The sequence below is a fragment of the Durio zibethinus genome, chromosome 5 (genome assembly GCF_047325235.1).
Source record: "Durio zibethinus cultivar Kanyao isolate XHJ-2024 chromosome 5, ASM4732523v1, whole genome shotgun sequence".
Lineage (NCBI taxonomy): Eukaryota > Viridiplantae > Streptophyta > Magnoliopsida > Malvales > Malvaceae > Durio > Durio zibethinus.
Window position 1 is genome coordinate 10,615,012 of NC_143166.1, and position 20,341 is coordinate 10,635,352.

The 20,341-nt window shown below is 30.6% G+C and overlaps 1 protein-coding gene across 1 annotated transcript; it reads right to left on the minus strand.

The window, feature by feature from the left end:
* Positions 1-732: 732 nt before the first annotated feature.
* On the minus strand, positions 733-2,606 carry LOC111282421 (uncharacterized). Its single transcript, XM_022870486.2, has 3 exons — positions 1,506-2,606; positions 1,328-1,405; positions 733-1,071 (listed from the first exon to the last, which is right to left on the minus strand). The coding sequence occupies exons 1-3, from the start codon at positions 2,370-2,372 to the stop codon at positions 1,066-1,068; spliced, it is 951 nt and encodes a 316-aa protein (XP_022726221.1). The 5' UTR covers positions 2,373-2,606; the 3' UTR covers positions 733-1,065.
* Positions 2,607-20,341: the final 17,735 nt, after the last annotated feature.

A 20,341-nucleotide genomic window follows, 5' to 3' on the forward strand; every position in this document is an offset into this window, starting at 1 on the left:
CGGTTTATGTAAAAAATATACTTTTTTAAATTTATATTAAAAAATTGATAGTATATATGGTATTTGATGGACACATACTTGATAATATTTATGAAACGATATATATATATATTTATATATATTTATATATATATATATGAGAGTTGACATGATTAATAGAATTAGAATTTGGATTAATAAGATACATAAATTTAAAATTTATAGTACAAATTATACATTATTTGAAAGTTTAGAGTATAAATTATATATTTTATTTTTTCCAATACCAATTTATACATTTTCTCAGTTTAGATATCAAAATTGTACTACATTCAAAAAGACAAAAAGGCTAATTCCAAACTGAAAAAGAGCAGGATAAAAAAGGCATAGTTACAAGCATGAGAATTGAGAGCATAAAGAAAAGCCCTTCTATTATGATGCAACTACAATCAACAAGCATACCAGTGCAACACACATGCCTACGGAGTTCCAAGTTATCATGTATCCTCATCTATTGAACTACACCTACAAGCAAGCGATAAGATTAACCTAATCTGAAATAAATTCATGTAGCATGAGCTTAAAGCCCAAGAAGCTAGAATCATTTTTATTACTATCATTTGTTTCTCATTACTGCAGTTCTTACTTGTTCCAAAAAAACACCAACGAACACAGTAAATGAAATTGCTAGGAATTTACTAGTTTAGCAACTCCTACCGAACGGTGCAATCTCAAGTGTAGCAACACAACACAGAATCAAAAGACAAATACTATATTCCATTCAACAATTGTCATCAGAAAATCAAGCTCATGGAAGAACCGTTCTCTTCGATTGAAAAGGCACTATTCAGCTTACTTTATACAAGATTATTCAGCTTGAGAGAAAGAACAACGAATGAAGATGGATAATAATAATAAAACAAAAAGTAGCATTTCAAAGCAACTGAACCTACACCAGAAAGTTACAAGAAATTCAACTTTTTTACTAGTACCACTGTATACCACTAGTTATGGTCACAAAATCACCGTCAGTCAGCAAATAAATGCCTTCAAACTTTTTCTTACAGCTTTTTGCAACACCCGTTACTACCTCTGCAGAAAGCCAATTATCAACAAGTCAAGCTCGCGAATTTAGATTCAACCATAATAATAATAATAACTTAAATTAAACCAACAAGCTCGAAAACAGCTGAAGAAAAAAATCACTTGTTCGTTGCTGAGAAATTGTCAGAAACAGAGAAAATTGTGGGAAATTTTTTAAATCTCACATTCTGGTATAAATTAGAAGACGTATAAATTCAAGATTCAAGACAGAACAAATCTGAAAAAAGAAAGAAAGCAAATTTACGTTGCCGTTTTCAATTAACTCAGGAACCTTGTAAGAATCCACCGTCACCTCTGTCAGCCACAATCCAGGAAACAACGACTGCAACCATACCCAAAAAAAAATAAAAAATGAAATAAAGAATAAAACCAAAAGTAACCGAAAAAGCATTCCTCGAAAAGAAAAAAAAATTATAACTTACATCCAATTGCTTCTGAACATAACGTGCCCGTTTCTTTGGCCTTCTAAGAGGGCGGTGCCCAGCCATCACCATGAAATCCTCCTCAATCTCTTTCTTTGATAGCGAAACCGAGAATTTCGGTCGTAGCTTTTTCTTCTCGGCTGCCGCCGCTGCTACCGCCGACGATGCCACCGACAGTCCTCTGTCTCTTACTCTGGGTGACTTAATCACCCCATTTTTCATCAAAGAACTATGGTTGTTGTTCGTTTCCCCTCCGTTAATCGGAGCCTTACAAGCGGCACGCCTCGTCCTGAGATTCCACGGCCTCACCTCCACCTCTAACGCAGTCGGTTCTTCCCTCTCTTTCTCTTTAATTTTCTCCTTCTCTTTCACTTTCTGTTTACGTTCTTCAAATCCATCCTCATCGTCGTCAACCTCATTATCCTCAGACACTTCGTCTCTAAAAATCTCATCTTTCATCTTATCCGCCGCCATTTTAAGATCCTTAATGATCTTCTCTCTAACTGCCTCGATGCCCTCCGCCGCCTCTCCTTTCGATGTCCTCAATTCCCTTCCATAATCGCTGTCCTTGTTGTTGCTGGGAGACGACTCCGATTCCCGCCGCCGCATTCCATCAACCATCAAACTCTCAAATTTCAACGGGGGAGATCGGCGTCTTTGAAACACGTGACGACGAAGATAATGATGATGGTTAACAGCAGCGGCAGAGGATGAGTCGGTGGCGACGGAAGCATTATCAAGTTTCATACACCTGAGATGCCTCTGATTGCCCCACTTCAAACAAGGAAGCTTGAAATTGTGAAGAGGCTTTGATCTCTCGGGTCCCATCGTCAACTCTTTCTCACCAAAATACACCATTGATCGCATCCAAAACAGAGAGCGAGCTCAATCTTCAAATAAAATAAAAAAAAAGGAAAAGAGAAAAAAAAAAAAACTTTTCTCTCTTTTAACTTTATTGAAGAATTTTTCTTTGTTTTCCGTTGGGAATGGGTTTCTTATTTGCTATGCCAATCGCCAGGAATGCTTTGAGAGTTTTTTCCTTTTATGTATAATACAGGAGACGGAAGTGAGGGAAGAGGGGGAGGGCGGTTTTAAAGTTCCGATTGTGAGATTTTTCATTTTTGGGGGTGCTTTCGTAATTTCATACTTCGGTGATCAGCGTTCTGCTATAGTGCGCCCCCGTGTATAAGATAAGGGATTTTAGATATAGTGACATTGGTTTAAATCGATTCGATTTTTTAAATATTATATAATATTATAAAATTACAAATTTAAATTTAAATTTAAATTTAAATTAAATTTCATTCAATCTAATAAAATTAAATTAAATTTTATCAGTTTGATTTAATTTAATTATTTATTTTTAAATTTAAAGTTTATTATTTTTATTTATTATTTTAATATTAAATTTTAATATATTTAAATAAATTTTGATATAAAATTATTATTTTTATTTTATAAAAATTTAAAATATATAAAAATTAAAAAAATATATAATTTGATTCCATTCAATTATGTTTTACCTTTTATTTTAAAATTTAATTTAAATATAATATATATTAAACATTCAAACTTAATTCGAATAAAAAAAAATAAATTGAAATTAAATTAAAAATTATAATTTTAAATCGATTTTTATTTTTTTCTCAACTCTAATTTTGGGAGTTTCCCCCGGTCATACGTCATTTTTGAGTTTTGATTGGCGTAACTACTGTTTGATAAAGCGCACGTTTGTTTTCATCTCTTCTTTAGTTGTAGATTTTACTTTTTCTTAAAAAGCAAAAGCTGAAAATTCGATGAAATTGTAAAAGTTGTGTGACAAAAGACACTGTCAATGTGACGTGAAAGAAGATTTTGTTTTTTAAGCCTTTATTATTTGAGTAAATTGCCATGCATATTTATTTCAAATAATTATTATTAGTTTTATTTTTCACTCTTCCAAAAATCATATAAAAAAATTCTTTATTTGAGGCATGAAGGAATGAATTTATATATGTATAAATAATATATACGGGATTTTAACTGGAATAAAAAAAAGCAAATGGGTTTGATTATTAATTAATTTGTTAGCACAAAAAAAAAAAAAGCATTGCTTTAGTTCTTTAGTTGAGTTTTATAAAAATATGAAAAAATATGTTATATATAAATAATATAATATAATATATAATTATATATGAGAAGCGATTCATTTATATAAGTGTAACTCTTACATTTTTTGATCCTAGGATCAAAATTATTAAATTTAAAAAAATTTTAATCATTAATTTTAATAAATTCAAAAAATAAGATTAAATCATTTTTTTACTTGTCTTACTCATTATTAAACTTATTAAAATCAATGATTAAAAAATATATAAAAGTAAAAACTTTTATCTTGATGTAAGTTGATTTTTCTCTTTCTCTCTCTCGCCCTCTCTTTATATATACACACACACATACACATATACACATACACACATATATATACATACACACACATGTATATATATATATTGTTTTTATCTTTTTTGAATTTCTTATACCATTGCCAAAGTGCTTGTTTAAGGTCATAAAATGATTTGTTGAGTTTACTTACATTGTGTTCTTATCCTTGAACCACATAACCTTATGATTGGTGAATGTAGATTTCTTCTTCTAGATCACTATATAAGTAAACTTGGTGATATCCATTTGACATACTTTAAGGTAAACATCACCCTTGTAGAAGTAATCTTTAAACATTCCTTTTAACTACAACATTTTGCTACCAATCTTGCTTTGTATATTTCAATGCTACCATCAGTTTTGAATTTCTTTTTCAAAACCCACATGGAGTCGATAAGTTTAGTGTTATAAGGTAGGTTCACTAAACCGTGTATTGTTCTTAAGCATGGATTTAATCTTATCATCATAGCTTTCTTCCATAATACGGAATCATGTATATTCATAACTTTTTGAAAAGTTTTTGGATCCTACTCTAATATGTAAGTAAATATATCCGATCCTTATTTTTTTCTATTCACTTTCTTTTTTTTCTTCTTAATTCAACTTGAATTGATGCATTATCATGATATGCACTAGCATATTTGTCACTAACATGATCATGTAAAGATGCATCATCATTATCAAACACATGCTCACACTCTAGTAATTCATTTGACAATTCTTTTTGTAATTGAATAATCTTAGCATCTTTAAATAGCTAAATTCTCAAAATATATAGTATGAGTAGATTCAAAAACACTAGTGGTCTTTAAATTAAGAAATCTACATACTTTAGATGACATATAAAACAAACACATATTTTGTAGTTTTACTACCTAATTTTTATCTTTTTTTAATGGCATCTAAAACATATATAATGCAACTAAAGACTTTGAAATAGTTTATGTTAGGCTTTCTACCTTTCAATAATTCATAAAATGATTTATCAGAACCTCTATGCAATATTCTGTTAGAAATATAACATGTTGTAAATAATTAATGCTTCATCCTAAAAATTCAAAGGCATACTAGTTAATGCAAAAGTATAACACTTGCCATTGCAAGCAATATCCTATTTTTCCTTTTTGCTTCTCCATTTTGTGGTGGAATATTAGGAGCAAAAATTTCTCTAATAATGACATGCAATTTACAAAATGCAAAGACCTCATTTGAAAGATATTCACCACATTAATCGAACCTAAGCCTCTTAATCTTCTTATTAGTCATGTTTTCAATTTTTTCTTTAAAAATCTTAGATTTTCCAAAAGTTTCACCTTTGGTTTTCAATAAATAAACATAAGTGAATTTTGAAAAATCATTTATAAAGGTAATAAAAAAATATTTTCGACCTCTAGTTAAAACATTATTAGTTACAAATCAGTATGAATCAATTCTAACAAATAATTTAATTTTTACACTAAAAAATTTGTTTTGAAAAATGTTTTAAAAGAAGATTTTGTAATTTTTCTTGAGCACAAAATTCACTAGTCTTAGTGCTAAGTATAGTAGATAATTTAGGAATTAACTCATGTGATGATTGCGATTTAATGCATTCATGCCAATATGTCCAAATCTATAATGTCATAAGCAATCTGTATCATTCACATCAACAATAAAAAGGTAATTAAAAGCATTTTATTGATATGGAAAACATACATGTTGTCTTTAGTATATCCTTTCTTTATAAATGATCTTTTCCTAGAAATGATCATTTTTTGGAAATCAAATACAATTTTAAAACCATGATCATTTAGTTTCCTAATAGAAATTAAAATCTTTTTAAGATTTGGATTGTGATACACATCTAGCAAAGTTAGAACCTTGTCAAATGTAAGAGGAAGTTTGATAGTTTTTTTGTTAACAACTCTTCAAGTGGATGAGTTCCCCTTGAAGACTGATTTATCCTTATTAATTTCTTCATAGGTCTCGAAAACACATTTGGAGTGATATGACAAGTTGCATCAGAATCAATCCACCAATCTTGATTTTCAACTAAGAGAATATCGATGAGCATTACAACTATGCCATTTTTTGAACATTTTTTGGCTTCATTTTTCTTACCTTTGTAGAAGTGACACACTTTTGCAAAATGTATATTCTTTCCACATACATACCATGGACCTTTTTTCTTCTTGAAATCTTTTCCAAACTTGTTCAACTTCCCTTTCACTTTGAAGAGTTTTTCTACCTCTTGTTGTGTTGATTATTTTCACCCTTAAAAAAAGATGAAAAACTAGGACCCTCTATGTTATACACATTATTTTCCTTCACATTATTATAGATTTCATTTCTCTTTAAGGCTACACTTTCAATTTGAATGTGCTTAACTAATTCATCCTAGGTAAATGACACTTATACTTCAAATACCTTTGGTAACCGTTCCTAGATTGAGGTAACTTACCAATGACAATAGACACTTGAAAAGTTTCAAAAATTAGTTTTTTAGCATCATTAATGGCACTCAATTGCAACATCATTTAACTCATTAACTTGATCAATGATGGGTTTAGAGTTTGTCATTTTGAAAACCAAATAAATGTTCATAAGAAAGGATTTGTTTCATGCATCTTTATTCTTACATCTCTTCTTTATAGCATTCGTTTGCTTTATTGTGTTCATAAAATACATTGAAAAGTGAATTACTGAGTGCTTGGAGGATGGTTAACCGACATATGTAGTCATCTTCAATCCATTTTATTGCTTTGCAAATAATTATCCATTCTCATTACTTCTTATGGATAGAACTTATGTAGAACATAAGAAACCTTAAATAAACTAATATGATACACGGTCTAGCACTTGTAGTTCATGCCATTGAACCTTTCAAGTTTTTATACTTCATAAATGTGAGGCTTGATTGTTAAAGTCACCATTTGAAGAAGTCTGTTATCTTTAAACTGTTGTAAATTTAATAGTGGCAACCAAATGCAAAGAATGGGGAAAAAATGAAGATTCTTTAGGTAAGGCACTTTCAAAAAACTATTTTAAGGATAATAGTTATTCCATTATGGTACAAATGAAGTTATCTCCAAGACACAAGCCTAAATTAAAGAAAAATAGGATTGCACTTCAAGTTCTTCTTTAACTCATTTGAACAGAATAAAAAAAATGAGAAGTTGTGTGAAAATGAATGTGAATGAAAGTATTTATAGGTCTCAATCACTGTTTAAAACATCTTTCATGAATAGGTACCTCTTGGATGAAGAATAAGTACTTTTGGAATGAAGCATCATGCCCAATGAATAGGTTTTTATTTTTTTTTCAAGAAGGGCATTCGAATGTTCGATAATGGCATTCAATTGTTTTAGGCTATTTTTCAAATAGAATGTGAAATCCTATCAAGTATTCATCTGCCTTCTTTAAGCTATTCGATTGCTATGGGTAATTTTCCCACATAATGTAATTTTTATCAAAAAGGTCGACTATTCTTCTTGAGTCTTCGACCACTCTTAACAAAGTTTCAAACAAAATGTGTGAAAATCCTAGGCAGTCGATTGCCTCCAAAAATAGTTGGTTGGTTCTCAAGCCTATTTTTTGACAAATAGTCATTCGAAAGTCAATGATTCAATTTTTTCATGAACAATTGTTAAGGCAGTTTATTTTATGCTACATGAATTTAAAGCTTTGTTTTTCACTTAAAAAACTTAAGATAACATCTTGTTTAGAAATATATATAACATTTTTTTTATGAAGGTTAAAATTTTCTAAATTGTTGGTAATAGCAAGTTAAAAGCGACAAAAGAGAGAATTTTAGATAAAGTTATGTTGATCCCAGCTTTTTAAACTTTATTTTCATACTTCTCTCTTAGATCTACATGTCAACAGAAAATGTATAAAAGAAAGAGTACAAGCTGTTGAGAAATTATGCAGAGTTAATGGTCTCAAAATTAAAATGATACAAAATGTAACTCTTAAGGGATACTAGTGTCGAAGGTGTTTGTCGGTGCAAGTACCACTAGCATTCCCTAAAAAATTACTGTCGTAACAATTTTTCGTTCGAGGGGACTCAATCGCTAGACTTGATGAAAATTTTTGGAGTCGCTACAAATCTTTTTATAGGGTGTGATCGGCCACCAAAAATATCATCTTTTAGTAAAAAATTTTAAAATTAATTAAAACTTACTAAAAAAAAGTTTAGGTCTGCGTAATCAAGACTAGATCTGGGAGTACGGTTATGAGTGAGGAAAGTATTAGCACCCCCACGTCTCTCGTTCGAAGAGCGATACCATTTAAACATGCGTAATCCTATAATTTTGATAACGGGATCTTTTTTTTATTTAAGTGTAATTTCCTAAAATTTATTTTAAAACATTTTTCTCTATTATGAAATTAACATTATTATTATTATTATTATTTTTCATTCTATAAATTCTCCAACACTTTGGTGGAATTTATAGAAAATCATTATTTAGAAAATATTTTGAGAAAATTGACCATTCACAAAATTCTCGAAACTTCGTCATAAGATATTTTAATTATTTATTTTAAAAAAGATTTTAAGAATATCCTGATTCTTTGTTGAGTTCCCAACATTTTGAACAAATTTTTAGATTATTCCGACTCTTCGGTGAAATCTAAATATTATGGTTATTTTAAAATTTTGTATTATTTATTCTTTAATTATTTTTATAAGAAAAAATTTAGATTATCCTGACTCACCGATGAAATCTAAATATTAATTTCTTGTTTGTATTGAAGAAAAGCGAACTCTTTCAATTTTTTATATTTTTTTAAAAAATTCAAAATATCAATTATTATTAATTTCATTTTTTATTATTGTTTTTACATTGTTTAAATCAATCTTTATTTTAGTGAAAATAATTTTGGATTATCCTAACTCTATGGTGAAATCCGAAAAATTATTTTTACTTGCAATAATTAAAGAAAACTAAACTTTTTTACCTTTCTCTAAAAATTACATTTAAAAGATTCATTTAAACAATTTATTTTTTTATTTATCAATTTTTATTTATTTTTTATAATTTTTTATTTTTTAGCAAAAATTATTTTTTTAAATTATCCTAACACTTTGGTGAAATTTAAATAATATTTTTGCTTATAATAGAATTTATTACCATTAAATAGTTATTATTATTAATTTTTTTTATTTATATTTTCTTGGGTCTTTATTTATTTTAGTTTCATTTTTTATTCTATTTATTTATTTGTTTTTAAAAATTATTACCAGTTATAATATAAAATAACAATAATAATAATAATAATAAATCATAAAAAAAATTAAAAAAACATAAAAATCAACATAAAAAATCAAAATCAAAATCAAAACGAAAAAAAAAAAGAAAAAAAAAAGGAAAAACCTGCGAAACAAGTTGAGTTGGCGTGTGGATTCTGCGCTGGTCAGGTTCAATCCAGACGTCCAAAACGATGTTGTTTTGAAGGGCCTATAAAAGGCCTGTTTCTAGTTTTTTCTTTATTTTCTCATTTTCTCATTTTCTCTCTAGCCAGAGCTCCTCTTTCTAAAAACCTAACCCTTGTACTAGCTGCCATGAAGCCCAATTTTCGATTGGTTACCGCCGTGCACCGATGGTCGAAAACTTTAATGGCACCGAAAAATTCAAGGATCCCCAGATTTCAGTTGTTAAAAAATTCAACGGTCACCGAAAAATTCAAACTTTTCTAATTTTCGACGACCCAAAAATTTTTTCAAAAAATCCCAAAAACTCCCCCAATGATCCTTTTTGCTTTCTAAACACTTTTTCAAGCCCAGATTTTTCAAAAAAAAAATCAAACTTCCTAGATCTCAAATTTTATTCTCAGTTTTTTTTTTTGAAAATTTTTTTTATTTTTTGTTGTTCCTCAAAGAGGACTGTGATTTGATTGTTTTTGCAGAATCCCTAGATTTTCCCCCATGTTCTCTCTCCGTTTAATTTGCAAAATTTGGCTCTATATATAGAGCCTCTGGGATTCAAATCCCAGATCTCTTGGGATATCTTTTGTGAAAAATTTACATCCTGTCCGGTGACTTTTGATCACCGGATGTCAGGCTGCTAAGTTAGGCAGTGTCAGAGAGAAAAAAGTCACTTTGATAGCTTGATTTCAGCTGTCAGAGTTAAAATCAAAGATTTTTTTTGACATTTTTTTTCTTTTTTTTAAAGATTAGTAATATCAATATTAATATTAAACTATATAAAAAAATAATTAGTCAAAATTGGTGTATATAGCTGCCTCTCTTTGCTTATTTATGAGAATCAAGAATAAAGCAAAGACAAAAAGACACCAATTTAGTTCGAATAAAATACATACAAAAGACGAAACGTTGAACATAAAAAATTTTTTTTGAAGGAAAATTTGAGAGGCTCATTTAAACAAAGGTTATGAAAATTTTAAATTCAACAGGCTCTTCTTACCAGGGATAACGAACTTTAAATTCAAAAGGCTCCTTTAACTAAAGGCAACAAACTTTAAATGTTGAAAAGCTCATCTCACTAGAGGCAACAAATTTTAAATTCAAAAGCTCCTTTAACCAAAGGTAACGAAATTTAAATGTTAAAAGCTCCTTTAAACAAAGGCAACAAACTTTAAATGTTAAAAGCACCTTTAACCAAAGGCAATGAACTTTAAATGTTAAAAGCTCCTCTGACCAGAGGCAGCAAACTTTAAATTCAAAAGCTCCTTTAATTAAAGGCAACAAACTTTAAATGTTAAAAAGTTCCTCTCACTAGAGGTAAGAAACTTTAAATGTTGAAAAGCTCCTTTAACTAAAGGCAATAAACTTTAAATATTGAAAGGCTCCTTTAACCAAAGGTAACAAACTTTAAATTCAAAATCGAGAGGTAATGGTATTTGAAAGATTTCTCTAAATAGAAGGTTCACATTTTTTCTGCTTTTGACTATTTTTTTTGTTAGTCTTGGATTGTCCTAGACCCATACATTGTCGTGTCACATGAATGCGTGAATGACATTTCCATGTTTTTGCAATGTCATGCAATAAATGATGATCATGATGTAAATGCACTTATTATGCAAATGAAAAGACCATCTTCTTTCTCTTTTTTTTCGTTGTCATTTTTTTTTATTTCTTAAATTTTTCAAAGTTTGTTTCATTTCTTCTTCTCTTGAATCTCAAGCATTTTAGCAGTTGATTAAGCTTAGAAAAAAGGATTTCTCTTCATATCCCCTATTCCATGTCAACCACTTTATGACTTTTAGGCCATTATTCCCACTAACCTTTGTTCATTACTATTTTGGTTATCATTTTAAATCTTCAAAATAATGTGTGTCTTTTATGGTCATTGTTATTCCTTCATCATCTTTTGAATTTCAAACAATTATAACGCATTGCACATTTCTCTTTTTAATGAGAAGGACAAAAAGAAGGATAAACAAAATGGTATTTTATTTCGGTAAGAGGGAGAAATGTTTCATGCATTATCAAAATGGATATAACAAGGATAATAAGTAATCATATAACAAATATTCAAATCATCATGAACTAATTCATCATGGATTATTTTTTGAAGATTCTTGATTGGTGCCCTTGACTTTTCAAAAATATAACAAACTAAACTAGTCCAAAACCATTGAGATCTTCTAGCACATAGTGGGAATTGAGCCACTTCATTCACTATCTCTTTTTATTTTTATCTAAGTTGCCCTTTCAAGTTTTCAACTCAGATATCTTTTCAATTCATTTTACTTTTTTTATTATTTTTTAAGCATAATACTTTTTTACTGCATCAGCATTGACTGAATTTGACAAATCATCTCCATCCATTCTTGCCAAGATTAGTGCCCCACCAAAAAAAGCTTTTTTCACCACATATGGGCCTTCTCAATTAGGAGTCCATTTTTCTCGAGGATCCTGTTGGTTAGAAAGAATCTTTTTCAATACTAATTCTCCATTGCGAAATTATCGTGGGTGAACTTTCTTATCATGAGCTTACATCATTCTTCTTTGATATAGTTGGCCATGGCAAAGTGTAGCTAATCTCTTTTCTTTAATGAGATTCAATTATTCATATCGAATGTGAACCCACTCAGTTTTTTTTAACTCAACTTCCGTAAGAATATGCAAGAAAAGAATTTCAACTTTGATGGGTAACACTGCATTCATCCTATATATCAATGAAAATTGTGTAGCTCTCGTAGATGTACAAATTGAAGTTCGATAAGCATGTAATGCAAATGGTAGCTTTTCATGCCAATCTTTATACACATCTGTTATCTTTTTAATAATTCTCTTTATGTTTTTATTAGCCACTTTAATTGCCCTATTCATCTTTGGATGATAAGGTGCTGATTTATGATGTTTGATTTTAAATTGAACACAAACCTCAGCCATCATTTTATTATTCAAATTAAGAGCATTATTCGAAATGATCCTTTCTGGAAGGCCATATCGACATATGATCTCTTTTTTGATAAACTTGTAAACCACCATTATTGTCACGTTGGCATATAAAGCTACCTCTACCCAGTTTGTGAAGTAATCAATTACCACTAAAATGAATCGATGTCCATTTGAGGCTTTTGGTGTAATAGGCCCTATCACATCCATTCCTCCCATAGAGAAAGGCCAAGGTGTTGACATAACATGCAAGGACGTTGGAGGAACTTGAATATTGTCTGCATAAATTTGACATTTATGGCATTTTCTAGTATAATCAATGCAATCTTTTTCCATTGTCAACCAATAGTATCCTACTCTCATTATTTGCTTAGTCATCATGTGACTGTTTGCATGAGTTCCACAAACACTTTCATGAATTTCTTTTAGTAACTTTTTGGTTTCAGTAACATTCATACTTCTCAATAGTGTTTGATCTTGACTTCTCTTATATAAAATTTCTCTATCTAGAAAGAAACTCGTTACCAACCTTCTCAAAGTTCTCATATCATTCTCTGATATGTGTTATGGGTACTGTTGATATTTAACATATTGTAATATGTCAAAATACATGATTTTTCATCAACTCCTTCTTCAACATTTAAATAGTGAGCTGGTTTATCTCGTAAGCTCAATTTGATGGGTTGGATTTTAGCATTTTCATTTAATTTGAACATCGCTGCCAATGTAGCCAAAGCATCAGCCATCTGATTCTCTTCTTGAGGTAAATGATAAACTAAATATTCTTAAATTTTTTGATCAATTTTGATATGTACTTTTGGTATAAAATCAATTTTAAGTCTCTAGTTTCCCATTCTCCTCACAATTGGTATATGACTAAAGCAGAGTCTCCATAAACTTTTAAAGTATGGTCCTTCTTTTCAAAAGCAACTTGAAGACCCAGAACATATGCTTCATATTCTGCCATATTATTGGTGCAATCAAAATTTAGTTTTACAGTGATTGGGTAGTAATCAGCTTTTAAAGATATCATAACTACTTCTATACCATGCCCCAAAGTATTTGATGCACCATCAAAATACATCTTTCACATATCTTCATTATGCTCTTTTTTATCTATGTGTAGTACAAACATTAAATTTTCATCTAAAAAATCAAATGTCACAGGCACATAATCTTCATGGGTGCATTCTACAAGAAATTCAGCAATAGTATTTCCTTTTATTACCTTTTGGGACACATATATAATGTCATATACAGAAAGTAAAACTTGTCATCTTGCTATTCTTCTTGACAATGAAGGTTTTTCAAAGATGTACTTGATTGGGTCTAATTTTGCAATAAGCTAAGTAGTATGATACAACATGTATTGTTTGAGCTGACAAATCGTCTAAGCTAATACATAACACATCTTTTTCAATGATGAATACTTTGACTCGTAATCAGAAAACTTTTTGCTCAAGTAATAAATGACCTGTTCTTTTCTTTTTGTTTCATCATGTTACCCTAAAACACATCCCATTGATTTTTCATGCATGATCAAATATAGGATAAGAGGTCTTCCAAAGACAAACGACATTAATACTGGTGGGTTTAATAAGTATTATTTAACTTTTTCAAACGCCATTTGATAATCTTCATCCCATTCTCCTGACCCATGTTTTTTAAGAATCTTAAATATGAGATCACATTTGGCTATAAATTGAGAAATGAAATGAGCAATATAATTCAATCTCCCTAAAAATCCCTTTACTTCTTTTTGTGTGCATGGAGTGGTAGCTCTTGGATGGCATGTATTTTATCTGGATCTACCTCTTTTCTTTTTTTATTAACAGTAAATCCTAATAAATTTCCTGAGGTTGCACCAAAAGTGTATTTAGTTGGATTAAGCTTGAGCTGAAACTTTTTTAACCTCTTAAATAGCTTTCTAAGATTAGTTACATGATTTTCTTTTTCACAGGATTTGGCAATCATGTCATCCACGTACATTTCTATTTTTTTATGCATCATATCATGGAATAGAGTTACCATGGCTTTTTGATATATTACCCTAGCATTTTTCAAACCGAAAGGCATGACTTTATAGCAAAATATTCCCCATATTGTCACAAAAGTAGTCTTTTTCATATCTTCTTGTGCAATCTTAATTTGATTATAGCTTGAAAATCCATTCATGAATGAAAACAGAGAATGCCTAGCAGTATTGTCCACTAAAGTGTCAATGTGAGGCAATGAAAAATTATCTTTTGGACTTGCTCTATTCAAATCCTGATAATTAACACACATTCTCACTTTGCCATCTTTTTTGGGTATTGGGACTATATTCATCACCTATTCAGGATATTTGGCCACTTCTACGAATCTTGCATCAAATTACTTTTTCACTTCTTCCTTTATTTTTAACAACATTTCAGGTTTCATCATTTTCAGCTTTTGTTTAATTGGTTTGCACTAAGGCTTCAGCGGTAGCTTATGCACTACAATTTTAGTATCCAATCTAGGCATATCTTGATACAACCAAGCAAATACATTTACATATTCATGTAGTAACTTTATCAACTCCTGCTTTATTGGTGATGACATTGAAGTACCAATTTTAACCTCTTTTTTAGTTTTTTCATCCCCAAATTAACAACTTCAGTGGTTTCTTGATAAGGCATGATTTGCTTTTCTTCTTGTTACACTAATCTCAATAATTCTAGGGATATTGCATGGTCTTTCACATTCTCTTCATCATCGAGTTCATCAATATTAATAAAATTTTTAAAATCAAATCCTGAAATATTATCATGATGATCTTTATATTCATTATTCAGATACTTGAAAATAAGTAAAATGAATGAAATGTAGAAGGATGTATAGTAATACAAGGAATTAAAAAGAAAGAGGCAAAAGAAATGGATAAATGCACTACGCTTATCATTTATTCAATTGAAAATGAGGAAACAAACACACATAAGACATTTAATGCTTTTAACAAAAGCATTTAGATTAGGTTCAACACATTACTCTGAAAAAAATTTAAAAATAACAGGTAGCTCTTCAACAGGCTAATTTTTCAATTCTGTATCAGGAGGAGTAAGATAAACCCATGGACAGCCTAGATCTTCGTTATTATTTTTTTCACCCACCATTTGTATTGAAAATTCAGTGAAAATATCTTTTAATGATGGTGTAAACTCTTTCTCTATGTTTTCTATTACATCTAGATAGATATAACTAGTTGAGATGAAAGTCTCATAAATGAGAGAAAAAGATAGGCTTTTATTTTCTACTTCTTACCCCAGAAAATGAACCAACCTTTTTTCCTTTTTTTTTTTATGAACTTCATTCTTCCTTTTTGAGTTGGCTTGTACCCCAACCAAAATCAATCATCTTTCTTAGGCATCATCCATGGTCGTTGCATCCCCTACAAGTCAACCCATACTTGTTGTCCTTTCCCTACCACTTCTTTAAGTGTCATATTGGAAGCTTTGGATAGACATAGAATAAGCACTTTTGATCATTCACTCACATAGGTTACATTAATGAATTCAAAGGATTTGAAAGAACATTTTGGGGTTTCCTCAGTTGTTTTAACATATAATATGATAGAGGGTTTAGTCACCAACAGGTCTTCTTCACTAGCAACAATGACCACTTTTTCATCAATTATGAATTTTACCTTCTGATGCAGAGTGGAAAGAACAGCTCTTGCTATGTGAATTCATGGTCTTATCAAAAGATAACTATAGGAATGAGTGATAGCTATGACTTGAAAGACTATATCAAAAATACATGGTCCAATTTAGATTGGTAGCTCGATATCGCCTATCACTTCATGATAAGTTCTATTAAAAGCCCTCACTATCATATGACTTATCTTCATGTAAGACATGTCAACTGGCAATCTTGATAGTGTAGTCATAAGCATGACATTTAAAAAAGATCCATTATCAATGAGCACCTTTGCCAGTGTATGATCTTTGTATCTTGTAGAGATATGTAAGGCCTTAGCATCACCTCTACCACCAGGTGGAATTTCATCATCACTAAATGATATATAATTTTCCACTGTGATATTTCTCACTATGCGATCAAGTTTTTCCACAAATATATTGTGAGCTACATAAGCCTCGTTGAGTACTTTGAGCAAAATATTTCTATGAGGCTCAAAATTTAACAATAATGAGAGCATAAAAATTTTAGCTAGTAAGCGATTTAATTGCTCCACCACACTATATTCACTATGCTTAATCAGCTGTAAAAACTCATAAGCCTCTTTTTCTGTAACTGAATTTTACATTCTCAATTTAAGGCTGAGGCTAGGTAAGGCTTTGATTGTTAGGCAATTTATCTTTTTTTTCTAAGCTTGTTTCTTTTTCTTTTACTTTTTTTTTCATGTTCTTTTAAGTGCTTCTGAAGTATAGCATCACCTACTACGAGTTATGCCCCATACGTCAATTATGTTTGTCATATTTGCATCACATGAGCTATATTGAAAAAAACCATTATCCAAACCTTGTGATATGATATTACAATCATATTTTCAAGGGACTACTTTATCTGATTTGTACGAAATGGGCTAGGAACCTCAATTGTCACCTTTGGCATAGTTGTACAAACTGGTTCATCAATTTTAGCACTTAATTTTTTATTATAAAAGATTTTGATAGGCTCAAAATTCATATGAATTGGCTTATTAACCTTAGCACTTGGTTTTTTCTCATAAAAGATGGTAACAAGCTCAAAATTCATTTGTTAAGGCCTACTTTTAGACGAGTTTTCCGTCACAACATTCATTGAACTTTTTTCATGTTTTTTATAAAATTCAACCAAGAAAGAATCCATCATTCTCTGCAACTCCTGTCGAAAAGCTTTACAATCTGGAAGTGAATGACCAACCATCCCCATATGGAATTCATAAGTGTGATCTGAATTATATGAGAAATTCTATCATCTGAGTTTTTAGGTATTGGATGAATCATATTTACTTTCATAAGAGTAGCAAATATTTCATCCATAGGGGTTCTGATCTCACTTACTTTTTTTTTAATATTTTGAGTTATCTCACTATTTAAAGCATTTATTAATCCTTCACCATGATTAAGTAACGGATTGGCCTTCACATTTGGTCCAGCCTTAGTTATGAAATTTAAAATTTCGTTATCAATCAAGCTTTGCACCTTACATTTGAAAGTCGTATAATTTTTCAAGGAGTGGCCCTGAATTCCATAATGACAGTCATAGGAAGCTTTAGGATCATACCACTTCAGATATGAAGGTTTCAAAAGCTCTATGGGCTGTCAAGCCACCAAGTGTTTTTGGAATAACTAAGGAATAATTTTGTGTATGTCATAGGAATTGGATCAAATCGTTGCTGCTTTCGATTATTTTGAGGTTTTCTTCGATTAAAATCTATAGTATTTGCCTGAGAGGAAGGTTTTGGTGAAGGTGCTCGGGGGTGAACATTGGCTTAGAAAGTAGGTGTTTGGGTTTGCATTGGTTGGTAATGGTATGGGTTTTGGGAAATGTTAGAAATGGTTGGGTTAAAAGGTTGGTATACAGGATATGAATGGCATGGGATAAAATGTCTTGGTTTTGGTTTTTCAATAGTGACAGCTTACATTTCTGCTTATTTTTTCTTGAATGGTCATCCTTTTTTTGATCCAAAAACATCACCTCCATCAATCTTTCCATTTTTAATGGCATTTTCTATTATCTCTCTCGTAATCATCATATCAGCAAAGTTTTTTATGGCATGGCTAATGAACATGTCATAGTATGGTACTTGAAGAGTATTAATGAACAGAATAGTTGTTTCTTTCTCGGTGAGAGGAGGTTGAACTTGAATGGCAATATTTCACCATTTATGGGTATATTCTTTAAAATTTTCATTAGCTTTCTTTTTCATGTTTTGCAAGGACAATTTATCTGAAGCCAAGTTTATGACATACTTATTTTAAGTAATAAATTATTTGGCTAGATCTTTCCATGAATGAATACGACTCCTGTCTAATTGAAATATACCATATGATAGCAGATCCAGTAAAATTATCCTGAAAATAATGGATAAGCAACTTGTAATTGTTTGTATGCCCAGTAATTTTTTGACAAAACATAGTGATATGTGCTTGAGGGCATTTGGTTCTATTATATTTTTCTAATTCTGGTACTTTAAACTTTAATGGGATTACCAAATCTGGAACCAAACTAAGTTCACTGGCATCAATTATACTAAAAATATTTACAAATTTAATAATTCGTAGCCTTTCTTCCAAAAGATCTAACTTTTGCTATGCCTTTGTATTCTCAAATTATTTTGGTGTACTTTTCTTTAGTTTCTCATGTTTTTTTAGGTCATCTAAATCTGGGACCATAATGGGTTCAACATGACTTGCCCTAATATTTAAACCAATATGTCCTTGACTACATGGTTGAACTGTGAAGGGAGGTAAATTAAACTGAGCATATGGCTACCTTTCAGGCTATGTCATTTGTGGATACATTTGATGAAAGGTTTAAGCATAAGGTGGAGTAAACCCTGGTGGATACAACGAATCTTCCTTATCACTAGTATTTTCTCGGGTTTGAGGCTCTTTCTCAATGGTTACTTCTTCGGCTACCCTTTTTCCTTTGGTTATTTTTCTCATCATGTCCATCATTGCAGCCATTTCTTTTCGAGTCTCTTTTTGAGTCCTAGTCATTTGTTCTATCAACTCTTGTTGAGACCTAATCATTTGCTCCTGCATATCAAATTGAGCTTTTTTTTATCCTTTCTATTATAGATGCTTGCTCATTTTTTATGATTCTGACTTGTGAATGAGCGTTGTAATGATAATGAATGGTCTGATCTATGTTTTCTTAATGGCCTAACTATCTTGCATCTGATTAAGCTAAAGGAAACTCTTTGAGATTTGTTATTTTGAGGTCTTTTTCTTTTAGTCACAATGCATTTTTTTTTAAATGAAACACACATATGATGTATGAATGCATGAATGCAAATGATGTGCTTATTATATATCCAATATTTGTAAAAGATTTTAAGTCTGAACTTGAACCACCATATCATAACTTCATATTATCCTTACTAAATACTTCTTTTATTACAATATTAAAATTTTTAAAAGAAGCATCCTACATGCTTGTATTGCTCATAAACATTCTCTAAAAAATTGGTCAAGCGTTGGCTATGCTGTCCGGGGTAAACCTCTTCTTTCACTTGTTTAGCTTCTTAAGCCATGTCTCTTGTTTTGAAGCTAACTTCTCTTATTTATTCTACTGGGCGAGTGGCTTGAAATTATTTCAACTGATATTCTTCCTTCCAATATTATGCTCTATGTTCAAATTAATCTCGTTCCTCTCTCAAAACTTGAATGGCTCACGTCAATAATGCATTTGCTGTTTCAAGTCATCTACGAGACCTTGTAGTATCTTTTTTTCTTGACTAAGCTTTTCTTCTTTAGATAATAAATTGGACCGAAGCAGTTCTGCATCCTTTCTAGATTTTTCAAGCTCTTTAGTCATTATGGTGATGGACTTATGCCAACTTTCAGAGATTTTTTCTTATTCTCTTTCAAGCTTTCGAGATTTTGCGTCACTTTTATCAATTTTGTCTTTCCACTCATTAATCTCATGCTAAAGCCTTTTATTTTCAAGCTCCAATATTTTTTTTTCTTCAAATTTAAGCTTCATAATCTTCATATCCTTAGGAATATTTTCACAATAGGTGTTTTTTTGGTGGCATGGTCTATTTTCTTTGGGACTAACTTAGCTTGTGACCCGTTGACTTTTCTATATCAGATATTCAGGTGTGGCTTTGTTTATATATCCCCCATGATCTACTCTCCGAGTCTATTTCCATTCTTTGATAATCTCTTTTATCTTTCCCAAAAATCTTGATTTTTCAAAAGAGAATTCTAATTCTTGAAGCCCATGAGTTATTGGGATAAATTGCTCTGACCCTAATTGTCGATGAACTAATGCCAGAGCATAGCTTATACCTCCCTACGGTCCTAAGAGTGGAACCCATGGCTTGTCACCACACCTATATAACATAGCTTCTCGTGGTATCCATGAAGCTCTC

Coding starts and splice junctions, on each gene's coding strand:
- LOC111282421 (XM_022870486.2), bottom strand. CDS start 2,372: ATGCGATCAATGGTGTATTTTGGTGAGAAAGAGTTGACGATGGGACCC. Junction 1,406..1,505: donor ATGTTCAGAAGCAATTGGAT/GTAAGTTATAAT, acceptor GTATGGTTGCAG/TCGTTGTTTCCTGGATTGTG.